Genomic DNA, 24,200 nt, shown 5'->3' on the forward strand with positions numbered 1-24,200 from the left:
TGTATCACTCTTTGACTCAGTAACACTACACAGTGTTAAAAGTGTGGACTAGGTAATGTGCTTTGGATGTGATAATTTCATGGTATTAATATTCATTAAATTTTGTACCTGTTTTCTTTCTTCTGTAACATCATAGCTTTTCATAACCTGAGGGACCACTGCATCCAATTGTGGTTTATACTTTGAAGAGGACATGATCAACTGAGCATCCATATTGGCGCAGATCTGTGATTAACAATAAAATATGCATCAACAGATAACATTGGAGCTTTACTAAGTAGTCAATGTTAAAAATGGCAATGCCTCAAAATTACTTTTCTTTCCTTCCATGCTGTTACGTACGCGTGACACGTGACAGTGGTACCCTTGTCATGTGACTGGGGTTGAAGCTATACTGGACGAGGTAATGGTCTTGTGATGGTGGAGTGACGTCATTTTCCCACCAGTTGAGATCATGTGACAGGTTTTTTTTACAGGGTATAAGAGGAGGACCCCACCCTGTGAGGTGGGGCAGTTCGTGGCTGGATTTGCCATGTTGACTTCATGCCACTGCGTGATTTAATGTGATGACGCAGTTTAGTTGAAAGATGAAGTTTTATCTAATGCCTAAAGTTTAAAAGGTCATTGCCAGCAGTTTCTTTACAATACTGTTGGTTAAGAATCAGTGGAGAATGAAGATCGGAGTTCGGGAGTTAAAGATCGAGGAGAATCAATTTTCGACGGTGAAACAGGTTCGACCTTGTTTGATCCTTATTTGGAAGGAATTTGTTGACTGTTCTCGTGTTAATCTCTGCTGGGTAGCAGAAAAGATTGAGGGCAGTGTGGAAGGAAAGGTCAGTGCCTTTAAGCCATTATGTTTCATAAAATTCTTCGTGGGAAGAGTTCGACATTGGAAACTGAAGAAAAACAACGTGAAAGAGAATTTAAATCATCTTATAAAGTCTCTCCTTTTAAATGGACTGTGAGCATTTTGAACTTTTGGCAATACCACTTTAAAGAACTGTTTTTGCAACATCGCTTTAAGAACTGTTTGAGCTGCATCGCTTTAAGAACTGTTCAAGCTGCCGCACAGCAGCTGATTTCCAGTTACGTTAGTGATTTGTTTACTTTTGGGGGGTTTGTTTTCAGTGTTTAATAAACGTGTTATTTGTTATGAAAACCCTTGCCTAACTCGCATATATTTATTGTTGTCTGAATACGTAACAATGCACATTAAAATTAGTTCCCTCTATTCCTTCAGCACTTGGCAAACTGACCCCGACCTAGTCACTTGCAGAAGCCAAATGAAGAAATCAGCAAAAATTGGAATCTCGAATGTGCTTACCCATTCACAATGCATTAAAGGCCGCATACTGTAATTGGAATGTGAAAGTGTCAAAACCAGATAAATCTGAGTTTTATTTCCATTGTGGATTAACTTTGAATCTGAATTTCAAAACTCCTGAAGGAGGCAGAAGGCACACTATTTATTGGTAAGTCAAGTAGACCCTAGCCTGGGGTATTACACAATAGTGCAGGCTCACTCTGCATTTAGTCTCATTGACCTCCACGTGAACCATTTCAAAACAGCCCTCTTTTTAAAGTATGACCTAATGAGCTTTAGCTAATTACTATAACCCAAGTGAGACTGAATTGATTACAAGGATTATTCAGTCTATAACTATTATTTGAACTGTAAGATTAGATTGTGGCCTTTGAAATTACTCTCTGCTACTTGGTTTATGAAGTGAAAATCCTTATTAACTTGGGTGCTGTTGCATTTTGAGCTGTGATCTTATTGCTGTCAAAAAGCATGCATCATGCATTATGTCAATGAAATGGAAGATGAACAATCGGGCAAAACCAATCGTTACATTAGAAGATATAATTTATGTGGAAATATAACATAACATTTTCCATTGAAACTTTAATTATAATTAAGGAGTCAATGTTTGTAAATGTGTCTTCATTCAAAGTTGCTTTCGTGTACTATGTTAATTTACCTCAGAGATGTCAAATGTTTCATTGACACATATGTGGGTTCCTATGTCAAGTGTTTCAATGATTGTTCTATCAACCTGACTATGTTTCAAGCTGCCAACACCAATCTATTCTGACTCGGGATTTACTCAATCAAGCAACAGTCCAAAATTTTTAAAGCAATCAGTCCAGTCCAAAACCTTCAGATCCATAAAATTTATGATGCCTGAGATTATAAACCCTAATCAGACTCACTATCATTCAACCATTCACATATTTCCATGTGTGTGATATAAAACCATGGAGGCAGAGGACCTATTGATGGATCTGAAGCACCAGATCCTTCTGTTCACCTGACCAATGAATTCCCTATGGAGCCCAGTCTTGTGTCACTGTGGGAAACTTCCCTTTGGACCTGGCTCAAGATCCTTGATGCCAGTGATTTCAATAGGCTTCATGGGGCACAGATTTTAAAAAAAACAGGGCAAAAGGCAAGTTACATTTTTTAATTTATCTTCCCTTATTTTAATCTTAGTAATATTTTTGCTTCTGATTAATATTTTAATCAGTTTTGTGTTTCATTTATTCATATTTCATTTGAAAAACATTTTATTTAGTTCAATTAAAATGGTTTTGAAATGTTTGAGATAGTTTCAAAATTTTAACATGATTTATGAATTTAGAGTTGCCAAAGCTGCAACCCTACATTTCAGGCTGTTTTGAAGACAAGGCCTCTGCATTATGTTGCCTGTTTACCAACTGGACTCCAAAGAACTATACATGGCCCCACACTCAGTGTGACAATGTGGGTGTCACGTGTAACCCAGGTTAATTAAACACAAAGATGTAATGTTAGAAAGCTCCACCTATGAAGGGAGGGAAAAACAGTTTACTGAATTAAAAGAAAGAGAATGGGACTTCCGGTAAGATGGCGATTGCTTAGCTGCTCCGAACTTTTGTTCCGTTAAGGTCGCTATCTTTGCACTAAATGTCTCCATTTTTTAAACCTTAATTAGGAACTTTTTCGGTATCTCTTGCCTGTGAACACATCTAACTTACAATGTCTAGCAAGAGTTCTAAATCCGGGAGAAAGGAAGCTACGGCTCTCTCAGACGAGACCCGGGCTGCGCTCGGTCAGCTCCGAGACAAAATTTTAAAGGAATTCAAAACCGCTTTCAAACAGTTGAAAGACAAACTGGATCGGATCAACGATAAAGTGGACAAACATGCTGAACACTTATCTCGCATCGATTCGACTTCTGAAGATTTAGAAAGCCATGTTCGATACTTGGAGACTCTCTGTTCCAGCTTAGAGGGAAAATGTAACAAACTCCTTTCCAAAATGGTGGATCTCGAAAATCGCAGCAGACGCTGCAATCTTAGAATTCTTGGATTACCAGAGACCACCGAACAGGGATCAACAGTGAAGTTTTTCGCCAAGTTTCTCTGTGAGATATTCGGGAAAGATTTGCTTCCAAACCTGCCTAAGCTCGAATGGGCACACAGAGTTTACGTTCCCCCTGGAATTCTGGGCTCCCGCCCGCGACCAGTAATTTTGTGCTTCCATCAATACTAGGTAAAACACAGTCTGATTGTGGAGGCACGTCGCAGAGGTTCTTTTTCTTTCCAGGATACAACCATTCGCTTTGTGGAAGATTTTGCACCCCAGACCTTAAAGATGCGCGCTGAGTTTAAAGGCGCAATGAAAGTGCTTTTTGATCGTGGTTTTAAACCCTCTCTTCATACTCCTGCTGATCTACGAATCAAGCTTAATACTGGAAAATACAAGTGGTTTAAATCAGCGAAGGAAGCTGAAGCATTTGTGGCAAGTCTTCCGGCTATCCAGTCATCTTCGGAACCCGATCGGACCTCCTAAAACGGTGGATAAGTACTTCTCATAGTAAAATTACTTTTTCTGGACTCAGACTTTACGTGAATCATTCAGACATTATTCATTGAAACTCTAAGGGCTGTCGACAATCTCTCCCTGGATTTGGTGTGTGTGAAATCTATTTTATTCTTGTATAACTTTATCTACAGAGTTCTACAACTGACTCTAACTTGTTTTGGAGGTTTGAAGTCTTTAGTGAAGGCCTCCCTGTTTGTTGGTTCACAGTTTAATTGCTGATTTATTTTTTTCTTTTTTTTATATTTATTTTTTTTTCTTTCTTTTCTTCACCCTTTTTTCTAATCTTTGAATTTTTTTCTCTCCTTTCTGTAAATGGTTGATAAATACTCATCTTGAATTTATAATTTTCCCTTTCTTCTCCTTTCTTTTTACTTTTTTTTCCCTTTCTCTTACTTTATTCTTCTATAGTTTTTCGCGGGTAGGTTAGTTTTGGTTTTCTCCCAATTTTCTCTGTATTAAGTTTTATATTTCTGCAGAAGGTGTTCTAATCTGTAGTTATGTTTTCTAGTGCGTAAACTAGTTACTATTTGCTATAGTATTTATATGGAACTGCCGTTAATGACACAGATCTGGAAGTTGTATTTGGGTTAATTTTTTTGGTAGAGCTAGCTACTTGTTTTGGTAGCCGTCTAGTTTTGGGTTGTGTGGATGGGGTGGATTTTCCAGTTCCAACATCACTCACTGTATTTATTGTTTCTCTTTATTGCTCAGGACACGTATATGTTTTGATTTTACGAACCTATGTTTACATCTCTGCTCCCAGACTGCTACTGTACTGCTTGACTTTTTATATGCCTGCTGCCTTTTATGCATTAGTAATTGATAATGGCTAGTGCACTTAAATTCGTGAGCTGAAATGTAAAGGGATTGAATCACCCTGTTAAAAGGAGGAAGGTATTCTCACATATCAAACAACTCAAAGCTGACATTGCTTTCCTTCAAGAAACTCATATTCATTGTGTTGATAACTCCCGGCTTCTGTCAAAGTGGGCGGGCCAGCATTTTCATTCATCCTTTGCCGCTAAAGCTAGGGGAGTCTCCATTCTTATTAACTCAAATATTCCTTTTGAACTCCATAATAAAATATCTGATACAAATGGCCGTTTTATTATTGTTTCTGGTAAACTATATAACACTAAAGTTGCACTAGCAAACCTGTATGCCCCCAACTTTGATGATGTTAACTTTTTTGAACGGTTTTTTTCCTCACTACCAGACTTAAACTCATACTCTCTTATACTGGGTGGTGACTTCAACTGTTGGTTGGATCCTAATCTGGATCGATCGTCCTCTGTTACCAGATCACCTACTAAATCTGCCTTAGCTATCCAATCGTTTCTCTCTAATTTTGGTATCTCTGATTTATGGCGTTTCCTTCATCCTACGGAGAGAGATTATTCTTTTTTCTCACATGTTCACCATACCTTCACTAGAATTTACTATTTCTTACTCGATAACCAACTTATTCCATTTGCCCACTCTTGTGACTATCAGAGTATACTGATTTCTGACAATGCCCCAATTACTCTCTCTCTGAACTTTCCTGGTCTCCCTCAGAGGAATAAACACTGGTGGTTTGATTCAACTTTATTATCGGATGATGATTTTTTAAAATTCATTAAGGATCAGATAACCTTTTATTTTAACACTAATGCATCACCTGAAGTGCCATCCCAGATTGTCTGGGATGCCATGAAAGCATATCTGAGGGGTCAAATAATCTCTTACACAGCAAATCTCAACAGAAGATCCCGTGCAGATCGACTAGACCTCATTAACCAAATTAAAAAATTGGATCAAATATATGCCCAAACTAAGAACCCTGAATTATACAAGAAGCGCGTTGAACTCCAAACTAAATTTAACCTTCTGTCCACTCAACCTATCGAACGCCAACTTCTCGAAAGCAAGAGTCGCTTTTACATTCATGGGGATAAGTCTGGTAAACTCCTAGCCAATCAGCTGAGGCGTTCCAAAGCCAAACAACATATTACAAAGATCCGGAAGGAGAACAGAGACTTTACATCGGATCATTTAGAAATTAATGACGCATTTAAAAATTTCTATTCTCGGCTTTATTCCTCTGAATCTCTGAATGACAATATCTCTGTTGATCAATTTTTACAGAATCTGAATATCCCCTCACTTTCATCTGATTTCAAAGTCAAACTCAATACGCCTATATAATCAGAAGAAATATCTTTTGCAATTTCTGCACTGTCCTCAGGGAAATCTCCTGGACCTGATGGGTTCCCTGTAGAATTTTATAAATCATTCTCTTCACTTCTTTCTCCTCAGTTACTTTCAGTATTATCTGACTCGTTTAATTACGGCAAATTGCCACCCTCTTTCAATGAGGCATCTATTATTCTTCTTTTAAAAAAGGGCAAAGACCCAACAGAGTGTTCCTCGTATAGGCCGATCTCTCTGCTCAATGTTGATGTAAAGATCTTAGCTAAAGTTTTGGCTCATAGACTAGAAACCGTTATTCCCTCCATTATCTCTGATGACCAAACAGGCTTTATTAAAAACCGTCTCCCTTTTTTTAACATCCGGCGTTTATTCAATATCTTATATTCACCTCCAACTGGGATTCCTGAATGTGTTATTTCCCTCGATGCGGAGAAAGCATTTGACCATATAGAGTGGAACTACCTTTTTGCAGTCTTAGAAAAATTTGACCTCGGCCAAAGTTTCATCTCCTGGATCCAATTGCTGTACCTGTGTCCTACTGCTTCTGTTTTAACTAATTTTCAGAAATCCCAAGTATTTAATCTCAAACGTGGCACCCGTCAGGGATGCCCCTTAATCCCTTTCTCTTTGGCTATAGAACCTCTGGCGATAGCATTTCGAAACTGTCCTGAATTGACCGGGATTTGGAGAGGGGGTGTTGAGCATAAAGTTTCTCTCTATGCTGATGACTTATTACTCTTTCTCTCAAATCCATCTACATCCTTACCTCTAATGTTTTCACTTCTTGACCAGTTTAGCCAGATCTCTGGCTATAAACTTAATTTACATAAGAGTGAACTTTTCCCAATTAATAAAGAAGCACAAGAACTAACATTTCGTGATCTCCCTTTTAAAGTAGTCCATAATCAATTTACTTATCTTGGAATTACAGTCACAAGGAAGTTTAAAGATCTCTTTCGTGAAAACTTTGCCAATCTTTCATATGCTATAAAACAGAATCTGGTACAATGATCACCTCTATCTATGTCTTTGGTAGGTCGTATTAATGTTGTTAAAATGTATGTTCTCCCCAAATTTTTATACTTATTTCAATCTATCCCAATTTTTATTCCTAAATCTTTTTTTGATTCCTTAGACTCTATTATTTTGTCATATTTGTGGCAGAATAAGCATTCTAGAATTAATGAAATACATCTCCAAAAATCTAAAAAAGAGGGTGGCATGGCTTTACCTAACTTTTGCTTATATTACTGGGCAGCTAATATACGTTGTGCTACCTTTTGGTCTTTCTTCCACGGCCAACCTGAGTGCCCTAACTGGGTGGCAATGGAGTTGAGCTCCACTAAAGAATTATCTATCTCTGCACTTCTTGGCTCTGCACTCCCTAGTAGTCTGCCCAGATCAATAGCTAACCTCTCGTTAGACACACTTTGCGTATATGGGCTCAGTTCAGGAAATGCTATGGCTTCCAGGGGTTTTCCGTTTCTAGCCCTGTCGCACACAATCACCTTTTTTTACCTACTACGTACGATTCAGCATTCCATGTTTGGTATAGGAAGGGCATTAGACATTTTGAAGATCTTTTCATTGATAATCGCTTCGCCTCTTTTCAGCCACTCTCTGTTAAGTTCAATCTGCCTAACGCTCATTTTTTCAGATATCTCCAAATTCGACACTTTATTGCTCCTTTAATTCCTAACTTTCCTGAAATGCCTGTGAAAAATGCTATGGACCTATTTCTTTCCATCAATCCACTAGGTAAAGGTTTAATTTCAATTATCTGAGATAAACTAGCAGCCTTACGACGGGCCCCTGTGGATAAAATTAAAATGGCCTGGGAGCAGGATTTAAATATCTCCTTATCCGAGGAGAGCTGGGACTCAGTTCTCAAATCGGTTAACTCAACCTCCCTTTGTGCTCGCCATTGCCTTTTACAGTTTAAGATTGTTCATAGAGCCCATATGTCTAAATCTAAACTATCTCGATTCTACCCTAGCATTAGTCCGCTCTGTGATAAATGCAAGAGGGGCGTGGCCTCTCTCATCCATATGTACTGGTTCTGTCCTAGTTTGGAGAAATTCTGGAAAGATGTCTTCACTACGTTATCGTGTATTCTGAATCAGCGCCTAGAACCAAACCCCTTAATTGCTCTGTTCGGTTTTTGGGGCGAGACAGATTTATGTCTGGGTCCGACCAAATGCCGAATATTATCCTTTGCCTCTCTCCTGGCTAGACGCTTGATCCTTCTTAGATGGAGAGATGTTGCCCCGCCCACTCATGCGCAATGGCTTAACGACATTATGGCCTGCTTGGACCTCGAAAAAATTCATTATTCAGTTCTGAATTCTGATCTGAAGTTCCATAAGGTCTGGGGACCTTTTATCGAGTACTTTCATAACCTTCCTCTTGACTAGGGGTTTTGTTTTTTTTCTTCTTCTTTTCGGTCCTTTGCTTTCAGCTCCCTTTTTTTTCTGGTAGTAGGCATTATTATCCTCTGTTGCTAAGTGTATTCACAGTCTGGGAGTTTGACTGTTCTGACTTATACTCTCTATATTGAGTTGCGGTTGGTCTGGAGTTGCTGTTGTTTTTTCTTGTGTTGTGGGGCTTGGGGAGGATACTAAGCTTACTTGTCTTTAATTTAGGTGCTTTTTTGTTAATTCTCTTCCTTTGTAGCATATTGTTATAGTATGCTTAATTTTGCACTGTATTAATGTTCCTCATTGGGATTTGGGGTTTTTAATTTGTAAAATGTTTTGAAAAACTAATAAAAAAAACTAATAAAAAAAAAGAAAGAGAACTTGAAAAACAAGCTATGTGAGAACGAGGTGTGGCCGACGAGGTGTGGACAAGTGACAGAAACACAGCACACTATAGAAACTAACTAAAGATATAAACTGTTAAAAGTGAAGTTAGTAGTTAGTATCTCTACCCTACTTACTGGAAATACTCAGGGTAAAACCCTTGGAGGAGAAATGTTATCAATAAAAGGTTTACTGAAGCTACAGCTATAATGTGCATCAGCTACAGCACAACGATATCAGCGGAGAGTGGTGTCCAACATCTCTATTGTGTAACTGGGAATTAGTTCTGTTAAATTATATCAAGGGATTTGGTGAATTAAAAAACACTTTTACTGTTCCAAGTGTATAATTTGTGTGTGAAATATGTTCAGTAGTGTAGTAACTGAGAAACATTTGGAAATGGCAATGTGATATTGAGTTATTTTGAAATAGAAAATAGAATGTAGTAAGAACTTATGGATTGTAATCCTGTTGTATACAGGTCAGGTTTTGTGACCTGTAAGTTTTGTGAATCAACTTTCTGTGGATGACCCACTATTTCATCCATCAGACCAAGGAATAAGATGGCAAGCCACCCAAGATCGAAGCGCCAGCACAGGAACAAAATGTTTCAAGAAGTAGAGGATTTAATACAATTGGATGTACAAGTTTATTTTTCATTCGAAGGATTTGAATTTGATTTTTTGGAAGAACTGATTATTTTTTCAAAGACTTTGATCAGTGATTGAATGAAATTTACTTTGTTTAAAAGCTGTGATACTGGAGGATTTGTCGCGAAAGTTAAGCTGTATATATATATTTTGGGGACTGAATTTGAATTTGTAGACATACTGACCTGAAACTAAGGCTAAGAATAGGGACTGAATTAGCTTTCTAACTAGGGGTAAATAAAAGTGAAAGATTAGTCTGTAAACCCCAAAATAGGGGAATAACAATAGATCTAATTAGTTGGGGAAATTGGAGTAATAATGGTTATTCTAATTAATCTCATTGATTCTAACTAAAAAGGAATTTAGTTTTTGTTGATATCTGAGATTTGGAACCTAAACAGAATGTTGGAGTTTTGAATTATTCTTACTCATGTAAATATTTTTTATTTACAGTCAGCCCTCCTTATCCATGGGGGATTGGTTCCAGGACCCCCCACGGATACCAAAAAATGCGGATGCTCAGGTCGGTGGACCTTAGGACCCGGCAGAGCTTGGGACCCGCCGCCCACAGTGTCTCTTTTCCGTTGACGGAAAATGATCACGATTGAAAATAAAGTGGAAATAATAAAGTGATCGGAAAGAGAATGAAATGCCATTGGTCATGGAAAAGTGTTAGGCTACAGTCGGTCAACGATCGGAACAATTTAAAAGGATAAAGCGAGAATAATGAAGCATGTGAAAGGCCCTGCCCCGATGAAAGCTACAATTATTACTAAGCAATGCAGTGGTTTAATTATTGAAATACATACGTTTCTTAAGTGTTTCAAATGCATAGAAAGGTAAAATATATACTATATACTAAGACAAACATTTTACTGACGCTAAATAATACTGGATGTACCTGTTCCAACTTAGAAACTTCCGTTTTTTTTCGATTCTCGATCCGCGGTAACCTATGCACATCCTCCCGTATACTTTAAATCATCTCTAGATTACTTATAATACCTAATACAATGTAAATGCTATGTAAATAGTATTACTGTATTGTTTAGGGAATAATGACAAGAAAAAAGTCTGTACATGCTCAAACAACAAGTGCTGGAGAGAGAACTTCTGGGTTTTCCCGATCCGCGGTTGGTTGAATCTGCGCATGAGGAACCCGCGGATAAGGAGGGCCGACTGTACTGCTATTTTTATAAACAAAGCTTATTTCCAGAAGTGTGTGTTTTCTATTCACTCCCTCCTTCTGGTACCTAGAGCTTCTACTAACGCCTAGTGTAGTACTATGTTATTTCATTTTCTCATAAAGTGTGCTGCAACCAGTCACACAAGACAAGCACTACACATGTACACGTGTTACACGTGGGCAGTGATTTCTAAACAGCAGTTATTGTTCAGCATGAGCTGGCCCTAAGTAAGCAAACCTTGGCACGCAAGGCCTCACGGCAACCGGTTAGCACTTCTGGTAAGAGGATGGAGGTAACTCTGACCAAGAACATCAATTTTCCCCAAAGCAAAAAACATTAAAGGTATGCACAAACTAGCTATTGGTTGAGTTCTTGGAGCTGTATTAACCTGTAAGATGTGGTTCATTGCTTTGTCGACTGTATTGGCTCCATCAGTTCCAGGTGATGCTGTGAGTCCAAGGACTTGAGGTAAGTTGGTCACATTCTTACGCTTTGCTTCAATGTACTGGGCCATGATTTTGTTATACACACCATTCTTCTGAGTATGATGACATTCATCAATTATCAGCAGAGAAAACTCTAAATTCAGAAAAATAACAAAAGTTATTTCCTAAAGAAAATCTGTTAATCTGGAAGTCAGTTCCATACTTCACCTCTGTGCCTGAGTCTCTTCAAACTCAATGAGATTTTAATTTTCTTGAACTCTCTAACATCAGTCAAAACAAATCTATGGAGAGACACCAGAAGTTCATCACATCATGGGACTTCAGAGATATGTACGCAAGGAATTTGTGTATGGAAAAAACATGTTCTAGCATATGGGCAAAATATGGGAACTCACAAGAAGATTGTTGAGACTTCCATTAATATTTCTTTGGGGCCCTATGATTATAGTACATGGATCTAAAGACTAGAAAATAACAACCATGAACTAATAGGACATGAAGAGCAGAGTATAAGCTATTAGCGTATAAGGTAGTTAAACTAAGGTCAATGTTGGAAAAATACAATGGTGCACATAATGCTTTTAACATTCACCTTCTAACCAATCTGTGTCCTGACATATGCCTGTGAATATTTGTTAACCTTCTGGGATCAGATGTTGAATGATCTAAAGTGCTTAGGCAACTGGCATATTGGCCTGGAAAGAGAAATTTGATCACCAATCTATATGCAAAAGGAAAAAACAAAAGCTGGAAGATCTCAGTGAATAAAGCAGCATCTATGGAGGCAAAGATGTACTGTATGTTAGACATGAGGAAAGATTGCGTCATCTGGGATCACACTCACTAGAATTGAGAAGGATGAGAGAGGATCTTTTAGAAGCATATAAAATTATGAAAGGGATAGAAATTATAAAGGCAGGAAGGTTGTTTCAACCAGTAGGTGAAACTAGAACTCAGGGACATAGCCTTAAGACTTGAGGTAGTAGATTTAAGATAGAAATGAGGAGAAACTACTTTTTTACAAAAGTAGTGGATCTATGGAATTCTCTGCCCAGGAAGCAGTAGAGGCTACATCATTAAGTATTTTTAAGACACAGCTAGATAGAAGTTTCCATAGCAGGGGAACTAAGGGTTAGAGGGAAAAGACAGGTAGGTGGAGCTGAGTCTGCAGACAGATCAGCTATGATCTTATTGAATGGTGGAGCAGACTCAATGGGCCAGATGACCTACTCCTGCTCCTATTTTTTATGTTCTAATGTATGTCGATGTTTCAGATCAAGATCTTGTATCAGGACTGAGAGGGATTTGAAAAAGTAGCCAATATATAGCAAAAACATGTGACAGAGAATGGTAGGTGATAGGCTGGGGAGGAGATGATGGGTTGATGGAACCAGATTGGGAAGGCGAGCAGCAAAGTGACTCATTTGTCCACTATGTACATGATCAAAGCCTTCCATTGTAAACCTGTTCAAAATTAAACATTTTAGCACAATACACAATCCTGAATCCCTTGCCAGAAGGGAAGAAATAAATAATACTAGTTACCAATGCATCCTTTGCATCCAAGCTAATCGAAACAAGCCATCCCATCTAGCTTATCCAGTTAATTGTTAAAAGTGCAACCATGTGGTCTGCTTTCTCTCCATGCAACACTTTATAAACCAAATTGCTTCTACTCTGAAGGGCACAGAGCTGGAAGATTAAATTGTTCTACCTGTTAACTCTACGTGCTTTTCTTCTTCTGTACTGGTCAGTGAATTTTGCAGGATCTGTGCTGTGCAGATGATAACATCACTCATCCGTACAATGTATGCAAATTGCTCCTTAAGCTCAGTGTCACCAGTTACTGGAATCACATTATACCTGGGTGTTAGGGCTGGTTTAAACTCTTGTTCATAATGCTGATTCACCAGAGGCACCTGTAAAATGAATTCCCACCATTTTGTTTACCATACAGATACTTATATTTCAGTACTCTTGATAAGTAAGAATTCCATACCCTGATCATAATGAGTGTACATTTACTTAATCAAACTTATGAATGCTTTCCCAGGGAATTTCACCAATACTGCTCAACACTGGGGAATTTTTGGGAGCACTACAAGGAAGAAAGAAAGATTTTTTTTTATTGTGATACAGAATGGAATAGGCCCTTCTGGCCCTATGAGCCACACCACCCAGCAAACCCCTGATTTTAACCCTAGCCTAATCACAGGATAATTAACAATGACCAATTAACCTACCACTGGTATGTCTTTGGACTGTGGGAGGAAAACAGAGCACCTGGAGGAATCGCACGCAGTCATGAGAAGATTATACGAACTCCTTACAGGCAGCAACAGGAACTGAACCCGGGTTGCTTGTACTGTAAAGTGTTGTGCTAATGACTATGCTACCGTGCCTCCCTAACAGCTGTAAAATGATATAAAGTCCTTCAAATCAGGTCCGACAATCAATACCGTACCACTACGTGGCCAGATTCTACCTGTCGCCCTGGCTACAAAGGATGGATCTGGCCCTTTTCCTGCGCAACACCCCTGTCAGCTGGTTGTTGCCGCCATACCTGTCCTTCATAGAGAAGTTCTTTCAAGTCAACGCCTTTGACCACAGGGCCATCAGGCAGTGGTCAGCACATAAGGTTCTGCAGGCACTGCAGGAGAAGGACATGATGGACACAGTGGGGTGGTTCCCTGAGCAGACTGTCCAGTTCATCTGGCAAAATGCCTCATCGCCAGACCTCACCAACAGGCACCAAGACCTCGCCTGGCTGGCGGTGAGAGGGGCCCTCCCAGTCCGATCCCTCCTGTACGCCCGGAACGTCGTCTCCACACCCCTCTGTCCATGGGAGGACTGCAGTGAGGAGGAGTCGGTGACCCACCTCTTTGCACACTGTGGGTTCGCCGAGAAGGTGTGGAGGAGGATGGAAGGGACAGTGTCGAGGTTCATCCCCAGCAGCTGCGTAACAGAGGACTCTCTGATCTACGGGCTGCTCCCAGGGACGCACACCGAGACCAACATCCGGTGCTGCTGGCAGATCATCAACTCAGTGAAAGACGCTCTTTGGTCGGCCCGAAACTTGATGGTCTACCAGCACACGGAGATGTCCGTGGGGGAATGCTGCCGTCTGGCACATTCTCGGCTGCAGGAGTACGTGCTGAGGGACGCACTCAAACTCGGTGCAGCCACCGCAAGGGCCTGGTGGGGAAGGACCACAGTCTAGGGTTCTTCTCCTGTGGGAGTTGAGGGGTAGGGGGGGTTGGGGGTATACCCCTTGAATGTAAATATGAAAGAACAAAGTGCCACGTGGGTGGCAAAACTTTTGAATTTTGAAAATGTAAAGACAGTAATGGTACCAACTGTAAAGAATTGAAAGTCTTTGAATGGTTATTGTATGTAATTTTATTTTTAATAAAGTATATTTTGTTTAATATAAAAAAATGACTGTGCCTGAGATTCTAGTAAAATTCAACTTTCTTCCTCAGTTCCTCTGTTCAACAGAACAGATGACATCCTTTTAGAAATGAGATGAGGAGGAATTTCTTTAGCCAGGGAGTGATGAATCTGTGGAATTCGTTACCCACAGGTTGTTGTGGAAGCCAGGTCTTTGGGCATATTTAAGGCAGAGGTTGATAGATTCTTGATTAGTCAGGGCACAAAGGGATACGGGGAGAAGACAGGAAATTGGGACTGAAAGGGAAATTGGATCAGCCATGATGAGAATAAATAACAAGTCTAACAGGAGGGGGTCATCACTTCCCCGGCTATAGGTTGACTCAGTATAGGGCCTAATGGCAGAGGGTGAGAATGACCTCATATAGCACTCTTTGGAGCAGTGCAGTTGTCTTAGTCTATTGCTGAAAGTGCTCCTCTGTTCAGCAAGGTGACAGGCAGAGGGTGAAAAACATTGTCCAGAATAGGTGGATTTCCCATAGGGTCCTCTGTTCTACCACAGCCTCCAGTGTGTCCAGTTTGACTCCTATAACAGAGCCAGCCTTTCAAATCAGTTTATTGAGCCTGTTGGCATCACCCACATTGATGCCATTGCCCCAGTCCACCACTACATGAAACAGGGGTCACCAACCTTTTTTGCACTGCGGACCAGTTTAATATTGACAACATTCTTGCGGACTGGCCGACGGGGGGGGGGGGGGGGTGGGGGATGTTAATCACGACCGGAATATAGGTGATAAGTCAACTATAAGTCACTTATACTCAATTTCGTTTCTAAAAGGGCTTATCTAACGAATTTAATATTAAACACACAGCGCATATTTTCCTCACATGAATATAGTGATAAGTCAATTATAACTCTCTTATTAGTCCTATCTGCCTGTATTTGGCCCATAGGCCTCTAAACCTCTCTTATCCATGTACTTATTTAGATAGCTTTGCGAATGTGTCCACCTCAACCACCGTTTCTGGAAGCTCATTCCAGATTTGCAACATCCTTTGTGTGAAGAAGCTGACCCTGATGTCCCTTTTAAATCTTTTGCCTCTGATCTTAACCCTTTGCCCTCTCGTTTATAGCACCCCGTTCTTGGGGAAAAGACTATATGCTTTCATCCCGTTTGTGCTCCTTATGATCTCATATACCTCTATCGGGTCACCCCTCATGATGAAATGGCGGAACAGACCTGATGAGCCAAATGGCCTAATTCTGCTTCTATATCTTATGCTGTTATGGTCTCATTCCTACTTTTTTCCCTTTGTACCCAAAATTCAGCAATGGATATACTTACCAACTTGGCTTCCATGGAGAATTTCAAAGGTGTGCCATCTTTGAATGAAGATGTTTCTCCTAATCTCAATCTTAAATGTCTGACCCTCACCCCGACTTTGTGATCCATATCTCTGGATTCTCCTCAAGGGGAAAAATTTTCATTCATCACCCAATTTGACAACCCCTCTAAAATTCCAATAGATGTTAGTTACATCTTATCCCTCAAAACATAAAATATAAGATAAATCTAAAAGCAATAGTTGGAAATGCTCAACAGGCAGAGAGCATCTGTGGAGTGGAAAGTACAGGTAGCATTTCAGGTCAAGGAAAGATCATTGATCCATACATAAAATTCTTGCTTCCCTCTCCACAGATGCAGCCTCGTTTACTGAGTGTTTTCAGCACTTTGTTGACCTATTTAATTCAACTCTCATTGCAGATACATCAATCTAATGGATTCACTGAAAGCACTTTGCTGCAAAGCTCAAGACTAAATTTCAAGAATAATATTTCAACTGGAATTGTTGCCTGAAAGCAACAAAGAGATAATGGACTCTCTGCCTTTAACAGGGGAATTATCTCTTTCAATCCACACAGTGATGTTATACAAGAACAAAATAATCCCTTTGGGAGTGCTTCAAGGCAGGGCAAATTTGATCAGGTTAACCCAGATTTTTGCTTCATCTCTGTCCACAAGTAAGTTTCTGGAGGGCTGAAGGGTACCTTGGTTTGTGGAGCATTTCAAAAACAAGCCTGAGAACTACAGGCCAATGAGACTGACATTGGTGATGAGTAAATTCTGCAGGGAATTCTGAGGGACAGGATCTACCAGCATTTGGAGAGACAGGATCTAATTTGGGACTGTCAGCTAAGCTTAGTTCATGGGAAGTTGTGTCTGACAAATCTCTTGAAGCTCCTCAAGGAGGCAACCAAAAGGATAGATAAGTGTAGTGCAGTGAATGTTGTCTATATGGACTTCAGCAGGACCTTTCACAAAGTCCCTCAAGGCAAGCCGGAAGGTTAGATCGGATGGGATCCAAGGAAAGATAGTGGATTGGATTCATAGTTGGCTCAGTGGCAGGAAGCAGAGAGTGTTGATTGACAGTTGTCTATCAGGTAGAGGCCTGTGTCTAGTGATTTGCCATACAGGTTAATAGGGTTGTAATTTATATAGCTATTTGGATGTGAATGTACAAGGAATGGTTTGCAAGTTTGTGGATGATACAAAAATAGGTGGTGTTTTACATATTGTAGTATGGAGGAGTTACTACGGGAATCTGAATCAGCCAGAATTGGGGCTGAGGATTTCAACCCAGAAAAATATGAAGTATTTAATCTTGAGTGATCAAACCACTGTATACTTACAGTGACTGGTAGGGCCCTGGAGAGTGTTATGGAACAGAGGGACCTAGGAGTGCAACTGCACAGGTAGAGAGGGCGGTGAAGAAGGTGTTTGGCATACTGTCTTTCATCAGTTAGGGCAGTGAGATTAGGAGTTTGGGAATTATATTGCAGTTATAAAAGGCATTGGTGAGGCCAAACTTGCAACATTGTGAACAGTTTTGGTCACCCTGTTACAGGAAGGATGTTGTTATACTAGAAAGAGTGCAGAAAAATATTAACAGGATGTTGCTTGGACTTGGGAGCCTGAATTACAAGGAGAGGTTGAGTAGTCTGGGACTTTTACTCTCTGGAATGTAGGACACTGAGGGGTGACCCGATAGAGGTACATAAGATCATAAGGAGCACAAACGGGATGAAAGCACATAGTCTTTTCCCCAAGGAAGGGGTGCTATAAACAAGAGGGCAAAGGGTTAAGATCAGAGGCAAAAGATTTAAAAGGGACATCAGGGTCAACTTCTTCACACAAAGGATGTTGCAAATTTGGAATGAGCTTCCAGAAATGGTAGTTGAGATGGGCACATTTGCAAAGCTATCTAAATAAGTACATGGATAAGAAAGGTTTAGAGGCCTATGGGCCAAATGCAGGCAGATAAGACTAAGAGTCAGAATAAACAAGTTAGGCCAAAGTGCCTGTTTCCATGCTGTATGACTCTATGACCAAAGCTCAGATGAGACAACACTGGTTATGTTCATCCAGTAAATTTGAGAAATCCATTTTGGATTGTAGCAGCAGCTACACTGGCAGCTGCTGCTTGTTCAACATTGAACAGCCATTGACTACCAGCAAGTTCCTTTGCCAGCAGTAAAGCGGTTCTAAACAGTAGTGACTCAGTAACCCCTGGTTTATAATATTAAAATGCTGACTGTATATTTTACCTTATTTACAAGAACAGCTACTTTGCCTTGTCTTCTCGAGTCCAAATGGTGTCTGGCAACAAACACTGCTGCCCGAGTTTTGCCTGCACCTGTCGGTAGCCATATGATGATATTTTTTCCTTGGAGAGCAGGCTCCACAACCTCCCACTGATAATCTCGCAAATCAATTTGCATTGTGTATCTGCAACAAGACCAAAAGAAGTTAACCCCCTCAATCATTTTAAATTCAAAGAGGACTGTGGATTTAGCTTAGGGTTGATATATCATCTTTTTAACACTTTGCAACTAAAGTAATCTGCTTTTTCTTGTCACCTTCACTTAAAAGGTGTGGTTGTAGATGCTTTATTGATCCCAAAGGAAATTACAGTGTCATGGTAGCATTACAAGTGCACAGATGTACTAATATTAGAAGAGAATAAATAACAAGTCTAACAGGAGGGGGTCATCACTTCCCCGGCTATAGGTTGACTCAGTATAGGGCCTAATGGCCGAGGATGAGAATGACCTCATATAGCGCACTTTGGAGCAGCACAGTTGTCTTAGTCTATCACTGAAAATGCTCCACTGTTCAGCAAGGTGGCATGCAGAGGGTGAGAAACACTGTCCAAAATTACCAGGATTTTCCATAAGGTCCTTTGTTCTACCACAGCCTCCAGTGTGTCCAGTTTGACTCCTATAACAGAGCCAGCCTTTCTAATTAGTTTATTGAGCCTGTTGGCATCACCCACATTGATGCCATTGCCCCAGTACACCATGCATAGAACAGGGGTCACCAACCTTTTTTGCCCCGCGGACCAGTTTAATATTGACAATATTCTTGCAGACCGGCCGATGGGGGGGGGGAGGGGGGTGTTAATCACGACCGGAATATAGGTGATAAGTCAACTATAAGTCACTTATACTCAATTTCGTTTCTAAAAGGGTTTATCTAACGAATTTAATATTAAACACACAGCGCATAGTTTCCTTGCATGAATATAGTGATAAGTCAATAGCATCATAACATTTTAAGTAACGTTTGGATATTAAACACACAGCGCATATTTTCCTTGTATGAACATATAAAATCATTGCAACACACCAGTGAGAGGACAAGGTAGGAGATCTCCGTGCCAAAGCTGTGGCGGTTGCAGTCTGGAGAGACAGGGTGTGCGCCCGCTCCCCTTGTAGGTAGTGCTAACGGTCCATCTGTCCGCACTCCAGACCAATACCGACGGCATTTCTCGCCGGCCACGCGAGACAGCTGGTTACCCGAGGCCAACCAGTGATCCCTGGTGCGAGGGTATCACTGCGTTTAGGCGCCTGATGACCTCGGGTGCGTTCAAGTTCAACAGTGGGCGTGACAGGGAATGAGGAAAGGTGCAGCTGACTCATATCGTTTCATATCGCCAAATTGTATCGTTTCCTCGCGGCCTGGTAGTTGGGGACCACTGGCATAGAAGATTGTACTGGCGACAACAAACTGTTAGAACATGTGAAGGAGAGGCCTGCACAGTCCAAAGGATCTCAGTCTCCTCAGGAAGTAGAGGCGACTCTGGCCCTTCTTGTACACAGCCTCTGTGTTGGTGCTCCACTCAAGTCTGTTGTCCACGTGCACCCCCCCCCCCCTCCAGGTACTTGTAAGTCCTCACCACATCCACGTCCACACCATCAATAGTAACAGGGAGCAGTGTAGGCTTAGTCTTCCTAAAGTCCATCACCATCTCCTTTGTCTTACTCCATGAAAAAACTGGAGTATCTACAGCATAGCCTATAAGGTAATGGATGTGCTTAAAAGATCAAAAGCAAGCAGTGACAGAGTAGCTTTAGGGATAGAAATTATGGATCATGTACTGCTGAAAGCTGCATTGTGAAGACTACACGTAAAGACCTAAGGCATAATTTTTCAATCTCCATTGTCATTATTTGCATTCAGTCAGAAAAAATATTATCCCTTTAGCTCTGCTTATATTATAATGTCTTTATTCTTGAAGCATTTTATCAGATTTCCAATAAACAAATAAATGGAAATGAAAACTGGGCATTTCCCACAACAGCCAACACACATTGACAGCTCCACGTCTAAGTAACAAGTTCAGAATTGGGTTTATTATCACCGGCATGTGACATGAAATTTGTTAACTTAGCAGCAACAGTTCAATGCATTACATAATCTAGCAGAGAGAAAAAATAAATAAAATAAAAATGATAATAAATAACTAAGTAAATCAATTACATATATTGAATAGATTTTTAAAAACGTGCAAAAACAGAAATACTGTATAGAACATAGAACAATACAGCACAGTACAGGCTCTTTGGCCCACAATGTTGTACCAACCCTTAAACCTGCCTCCCATATAACAACCCCCCCCATCTTAAATTCCTCCGTATAATGCCACAGATCTAGCCTTCAGCAGACAATGTACCTTCTGGTTCAACCACGGTTTTTGGTTTGGGAATGTACAGTAAGTCTTTGTGGGCACACACTCATCCACACAGGTTTTAATGAAGTCGGTAACAACTGCATCATACTCATCCAGATCCAAAGATGAATCCCTGAATACAGTCCAGTCCACCGAGTCAAAGCAGTCCTGTAGGCGCTCCTGTGCTTCCCTTGTCCATACCTTCTTGGTCCTCACTACTGGTGCTGCAGTCTTCAGTCTCTGCCTATACTCAGGGAGTAGAATTACAGCCAGGTCAGACTTCCCGAAGTGAGGGTGTGGAATAGCACGGCAGGCATTCTTGACGGTGGTGTAACAATGGTCCAGTGTGTTGTTTCCTCTGGTATTGCAAATGATTTGTTGATGGTAATTGCTTAGTGATTTTTTTCAGACTGGCCTGGTTAAAATCTCTCAAAACTGAACTGTTTCGTCCACGTTGATCCCATTGCTCAGATCATCTAAAAGCTGCTTGATATTGGCCTGAGGTGGAATGTAAACTGCTACCAAAATGATCCCGTGGTAGGTAAAATGGATGACACTTTACTGCTAGATATTCCAGGTCTGGTGAGCAGAATAGGGACAGCACTGATATATTTGTGCACCAACAAGATTTGATCATGAGGCATACTCCTTCACCTCTGCTTTTGAGAGACTCTGTAGATCTATCCTGACAGTGTATAGTAAACCCGTCGGTCTGAATCGCTGCATCCGGTACGGAAGGGGTTAACCAGGATTCCGTGAAACAAAGGACACACGCGGTCCTAACGTCCCCAGGGTGATTCAGCACCTGGCTCTGAGATCATCGATTTTATTCACCAGAGACTGCACGTTTGCCAGCACAATAGTCGGTATAGGGAGTTTAAAACCCCATTTCCTTAAACGCCCTTGTAACCCTGATCTACACGCACGCCTCCTCTGAGGTGTCCTCTGTGGGCACTTCCGACTACAATCGGTGTTGATTTCTGTCGGTTTTAAGCAGCGAAGTTGGAAATCTACCCAAATTTTGTTTGTGGAAAGTGCACTGACATAAATATCCCATGAGTGTTACAAATCTACTAACTTAGTGCAGTTAATTATTCTCCATGGTAGAGCAAAATGAAATTTAACGTTATTATGATTAAATCAAGGACTTTCTCTCACTCTTTTTGCCATGACACAGATCACTCATAGATACAAAAATTCATAGAGTTATTGTACATGAAAAGAGGCCCTTTAGCCCAGCTCATTCTTAGTTAAACTGCACTGTCTGTGACATGATCCAAGAAATACAAGGACATGAATTAGAAGCAAAAGTAAGCCACTCACTCCTCAAACTTGCTCCATCATTTAATGGGACTAAGACAGACCTTCTAGTAATCTCAATTCCAAATTCCTATTATTGTTTGCCTTTTATTCCCTTGTTCATTGAGTATTTTAGTTTCTCTGTCTTAAAACTATTCAAGAAAATGCTTCCTCCACCCTATACACTCAGTGACCTCTTCATTAGATACAGGAATGGAAACTGGTGTGATCTCCTGCTGCTGTAGCCCCTCCACTTGAAGATTTGATATTCAGAGATGCTCTTCTGCACACCGCTGTTGTAACGCATTGTTATCTGAGTTACTGTCTCCTTCCTGTCAGCTTGAATCAGTCTGGCCATTCTCCTCTGACCTCTCTCATTTAACGAGGCATTTTTGCCCACAGAACTGCCACTCGCTGGATGTTTTCTTGTATTTCACACCACTTTCTGTAAACTCTAGAGAGTCTTGGGCATGGAAACTGCAGGAGATCAGCACCGTCTGGCACCAACAATCATTCCACAGTCAAAGTCATTTACAGATCTCGTTACTTCCTCATTCTGGTGTTTGGTCTAAACAACAGCTGAACTTCTTGACCATATCTGCATGCTTTTATGCATTGAGTTGCTGCTACTTGATTGGTTGATCAGATATTTGCATTAAGGAGCAGATATACAGGTGTACCTAATAAAGTGGCCACAGAGTGTATATGACTAATAATGATTGCACCTTCTAGCATTCCTTGCAACGTCTGGACTTTGCTTGTAGGTTACGACATTTTAAAATCTCACAAGAGATTTGGCTCATTACAGTTACTTCAAGGTACGACATAAATTAAAAACTAACTCACTGGGATTTACCAATCACCCATTGAACGAAACTGTTACATTTAGCTCAAAGAATGGCTGCTTGCCTGAGATGTTGGGGGTTGCTGAATCTGATAAAACTGCATTCAAGCTCAAACAGCCATCCACACAAGAGAGGAAAACAAACACTTAGGTGGAATCCATATCTACAGTCGGGTTCTTAGAATTATTTTAGTCAAACTAAGCCAATATTTAATCAATTTCATGATGTCATTTGCATCTACAGGAGTAAGGTACTACCAAGGTAAAGTGCATATAGCAAGCTCCCTCAGGTAACCAGATAATTACACAACATTTAGCAAAACAACAAATTTCATGACATATGTCAGCAATACTAAACCTTATTCCAATGATTAAGTTCCAGTGTCTTAGATGCTCCTGAAAGTAGATGGGTCTTCATTCAACAAACACACATCCGATAAAGCTGGACTCCCACCGGCACTACACTGGGACCACAGCCTAGATTCTTGCACTCAAACCTCCCAAGCAGGAATTGAACTCGAAAAATATTTTAAAGAGACTTTCAGCAGAAGCTCCAGCCAAGATGCAAACACCATTTTTTTTAATCAAAAACCCACTCACCTCTAAGCCCTTCTTGTTCTTTCCCGATGAGCAGCGAGGAAATGACAACATCTGATTCTGCCTTGGCTTTCAAATCGAACATTTAAGTTCTGTTTTACTTGCTTCCAGAATAGAAACTGAAACTAAGTGAGTGGCTGGAACCTACATCAAGGGCCTTTAAAGGGGGTACATGGACTGCCAATAGAAGCTAAATGTTTGAAGTTCAAATGACATTTGAGTGAAAAAAAATTCACTTTTGCCACAAATAAACAATGTTTTGATCGGTACCAGTGGATTGACAGGATATTGATCAAAAATCGAAACTGCAAGCTAACTTACTCAACAGAGGAAAGGCTTCCAGCATAGATTTTAACTTTTAGTGCATGATTTCTCATTTACAGACTATAGAAATTACCCTTAAAAGTATAGTTTTTTACCATATTTTTTCTATATTATCATGTACTGCTCCAGCTAACTTAACAAACTTCACGAATCATATTAAACCTGATTCTGATATATTTATATAAAAGCATTAACCTTTCATTTTTTAAAAGTGTAGGTTTTCTTAGCTTAAGGATCAGAATTTTTAATGGGGTTAAGAGCTATGAGAAATTTGTAGCTAAAAATTTGCCAAATACATCAGATACAAAATCAGGTTTAATGTCACTGGCATATGTCATGAAATTTGTTAACTTAGCAGCAGCAGTACAAGGCAATTAAGAATAGTAGTGCAAAAACAGAAATAATTTTTAAAAAGTGAGATAGTGTTCATGGGTTCGATGTCCATTTAGAAATCAGGTAGCACAGAGGAAGAAACTGTTCCTCAGTCGCTTGGGAGTTTTAGTAGCAGAACTGACCAATACTGATGCAAACAGAGAGGAATTACCTAAGAGGGAGACACAAAAGACCCTGCAGCGGATAGTGAGGT

The 24,200-nt window shown here is 40.3% G+C and overlaps 1 protein-coding gene across 4 annotated transcripts in view; it reads right to left on the reverse strand.

The window, feature by feature from the left end:
- dhx58 (DEXH (Asp-Glu-X-His) box polypeptide 58) overlaps positions 1-23,410 on the reverse strand; it is a 49,128-nt gene extending 25,718 nt beyond the window's left edge. Inside the window, exons 1-5 of one of the 4 annotated variants that reach the window (XM_073071475.1) lie at positions 23,052-23,168; positions 18,146-18,326; positions 12,860-13,064; positions 11,088-11,278; positions 109-225 (exon numbers count right to left, since the gene is read on the reverse strand). In XM_073071475.1, coding sequence (XP_072927576.1) covers positions 109-225; positions 11,088-11,278; positions 12,860-13,064; positions 18,146-18,319 — 687 coding nt within the window. In that variant the 5' untranslated portion in view covers positions 18,320-18,326; positions 23,052-23,168. Of the gene's footprint in view, positions 1-108; positions 226-11,087; positions 11,279-12,859; positions 13,065-18,145; positions 18,327-20,553; positions 20,702-20,751; positions 20,772-23,051; positions 23,169-23,293 lie in introns of those variants that run through there. The other 3 variants (XM_073071477.1, XM_073071476.1, XM_073071474.1) reach the window with 3 other exon arrangements.
- Between the last annotated feature and the right edge of the window lie 790 nt (positions 23,411-24,200).

This window comes from Hemitrygon akajei, chromosome 18 (assembly GCF_048418815.1).
Source record: "Hemitrygon akajei chromosome 18, sHemAka1.3, whole genome shotgun sequence".
Classification (NCBI taxonomy): domain Eukaryota; kingdom Metazoa; phylum Chordata; class Chondrichthyes; order Myliobatiformes; family Dasyatidae; genus Hemitrygon; species Hemitrygon akajei.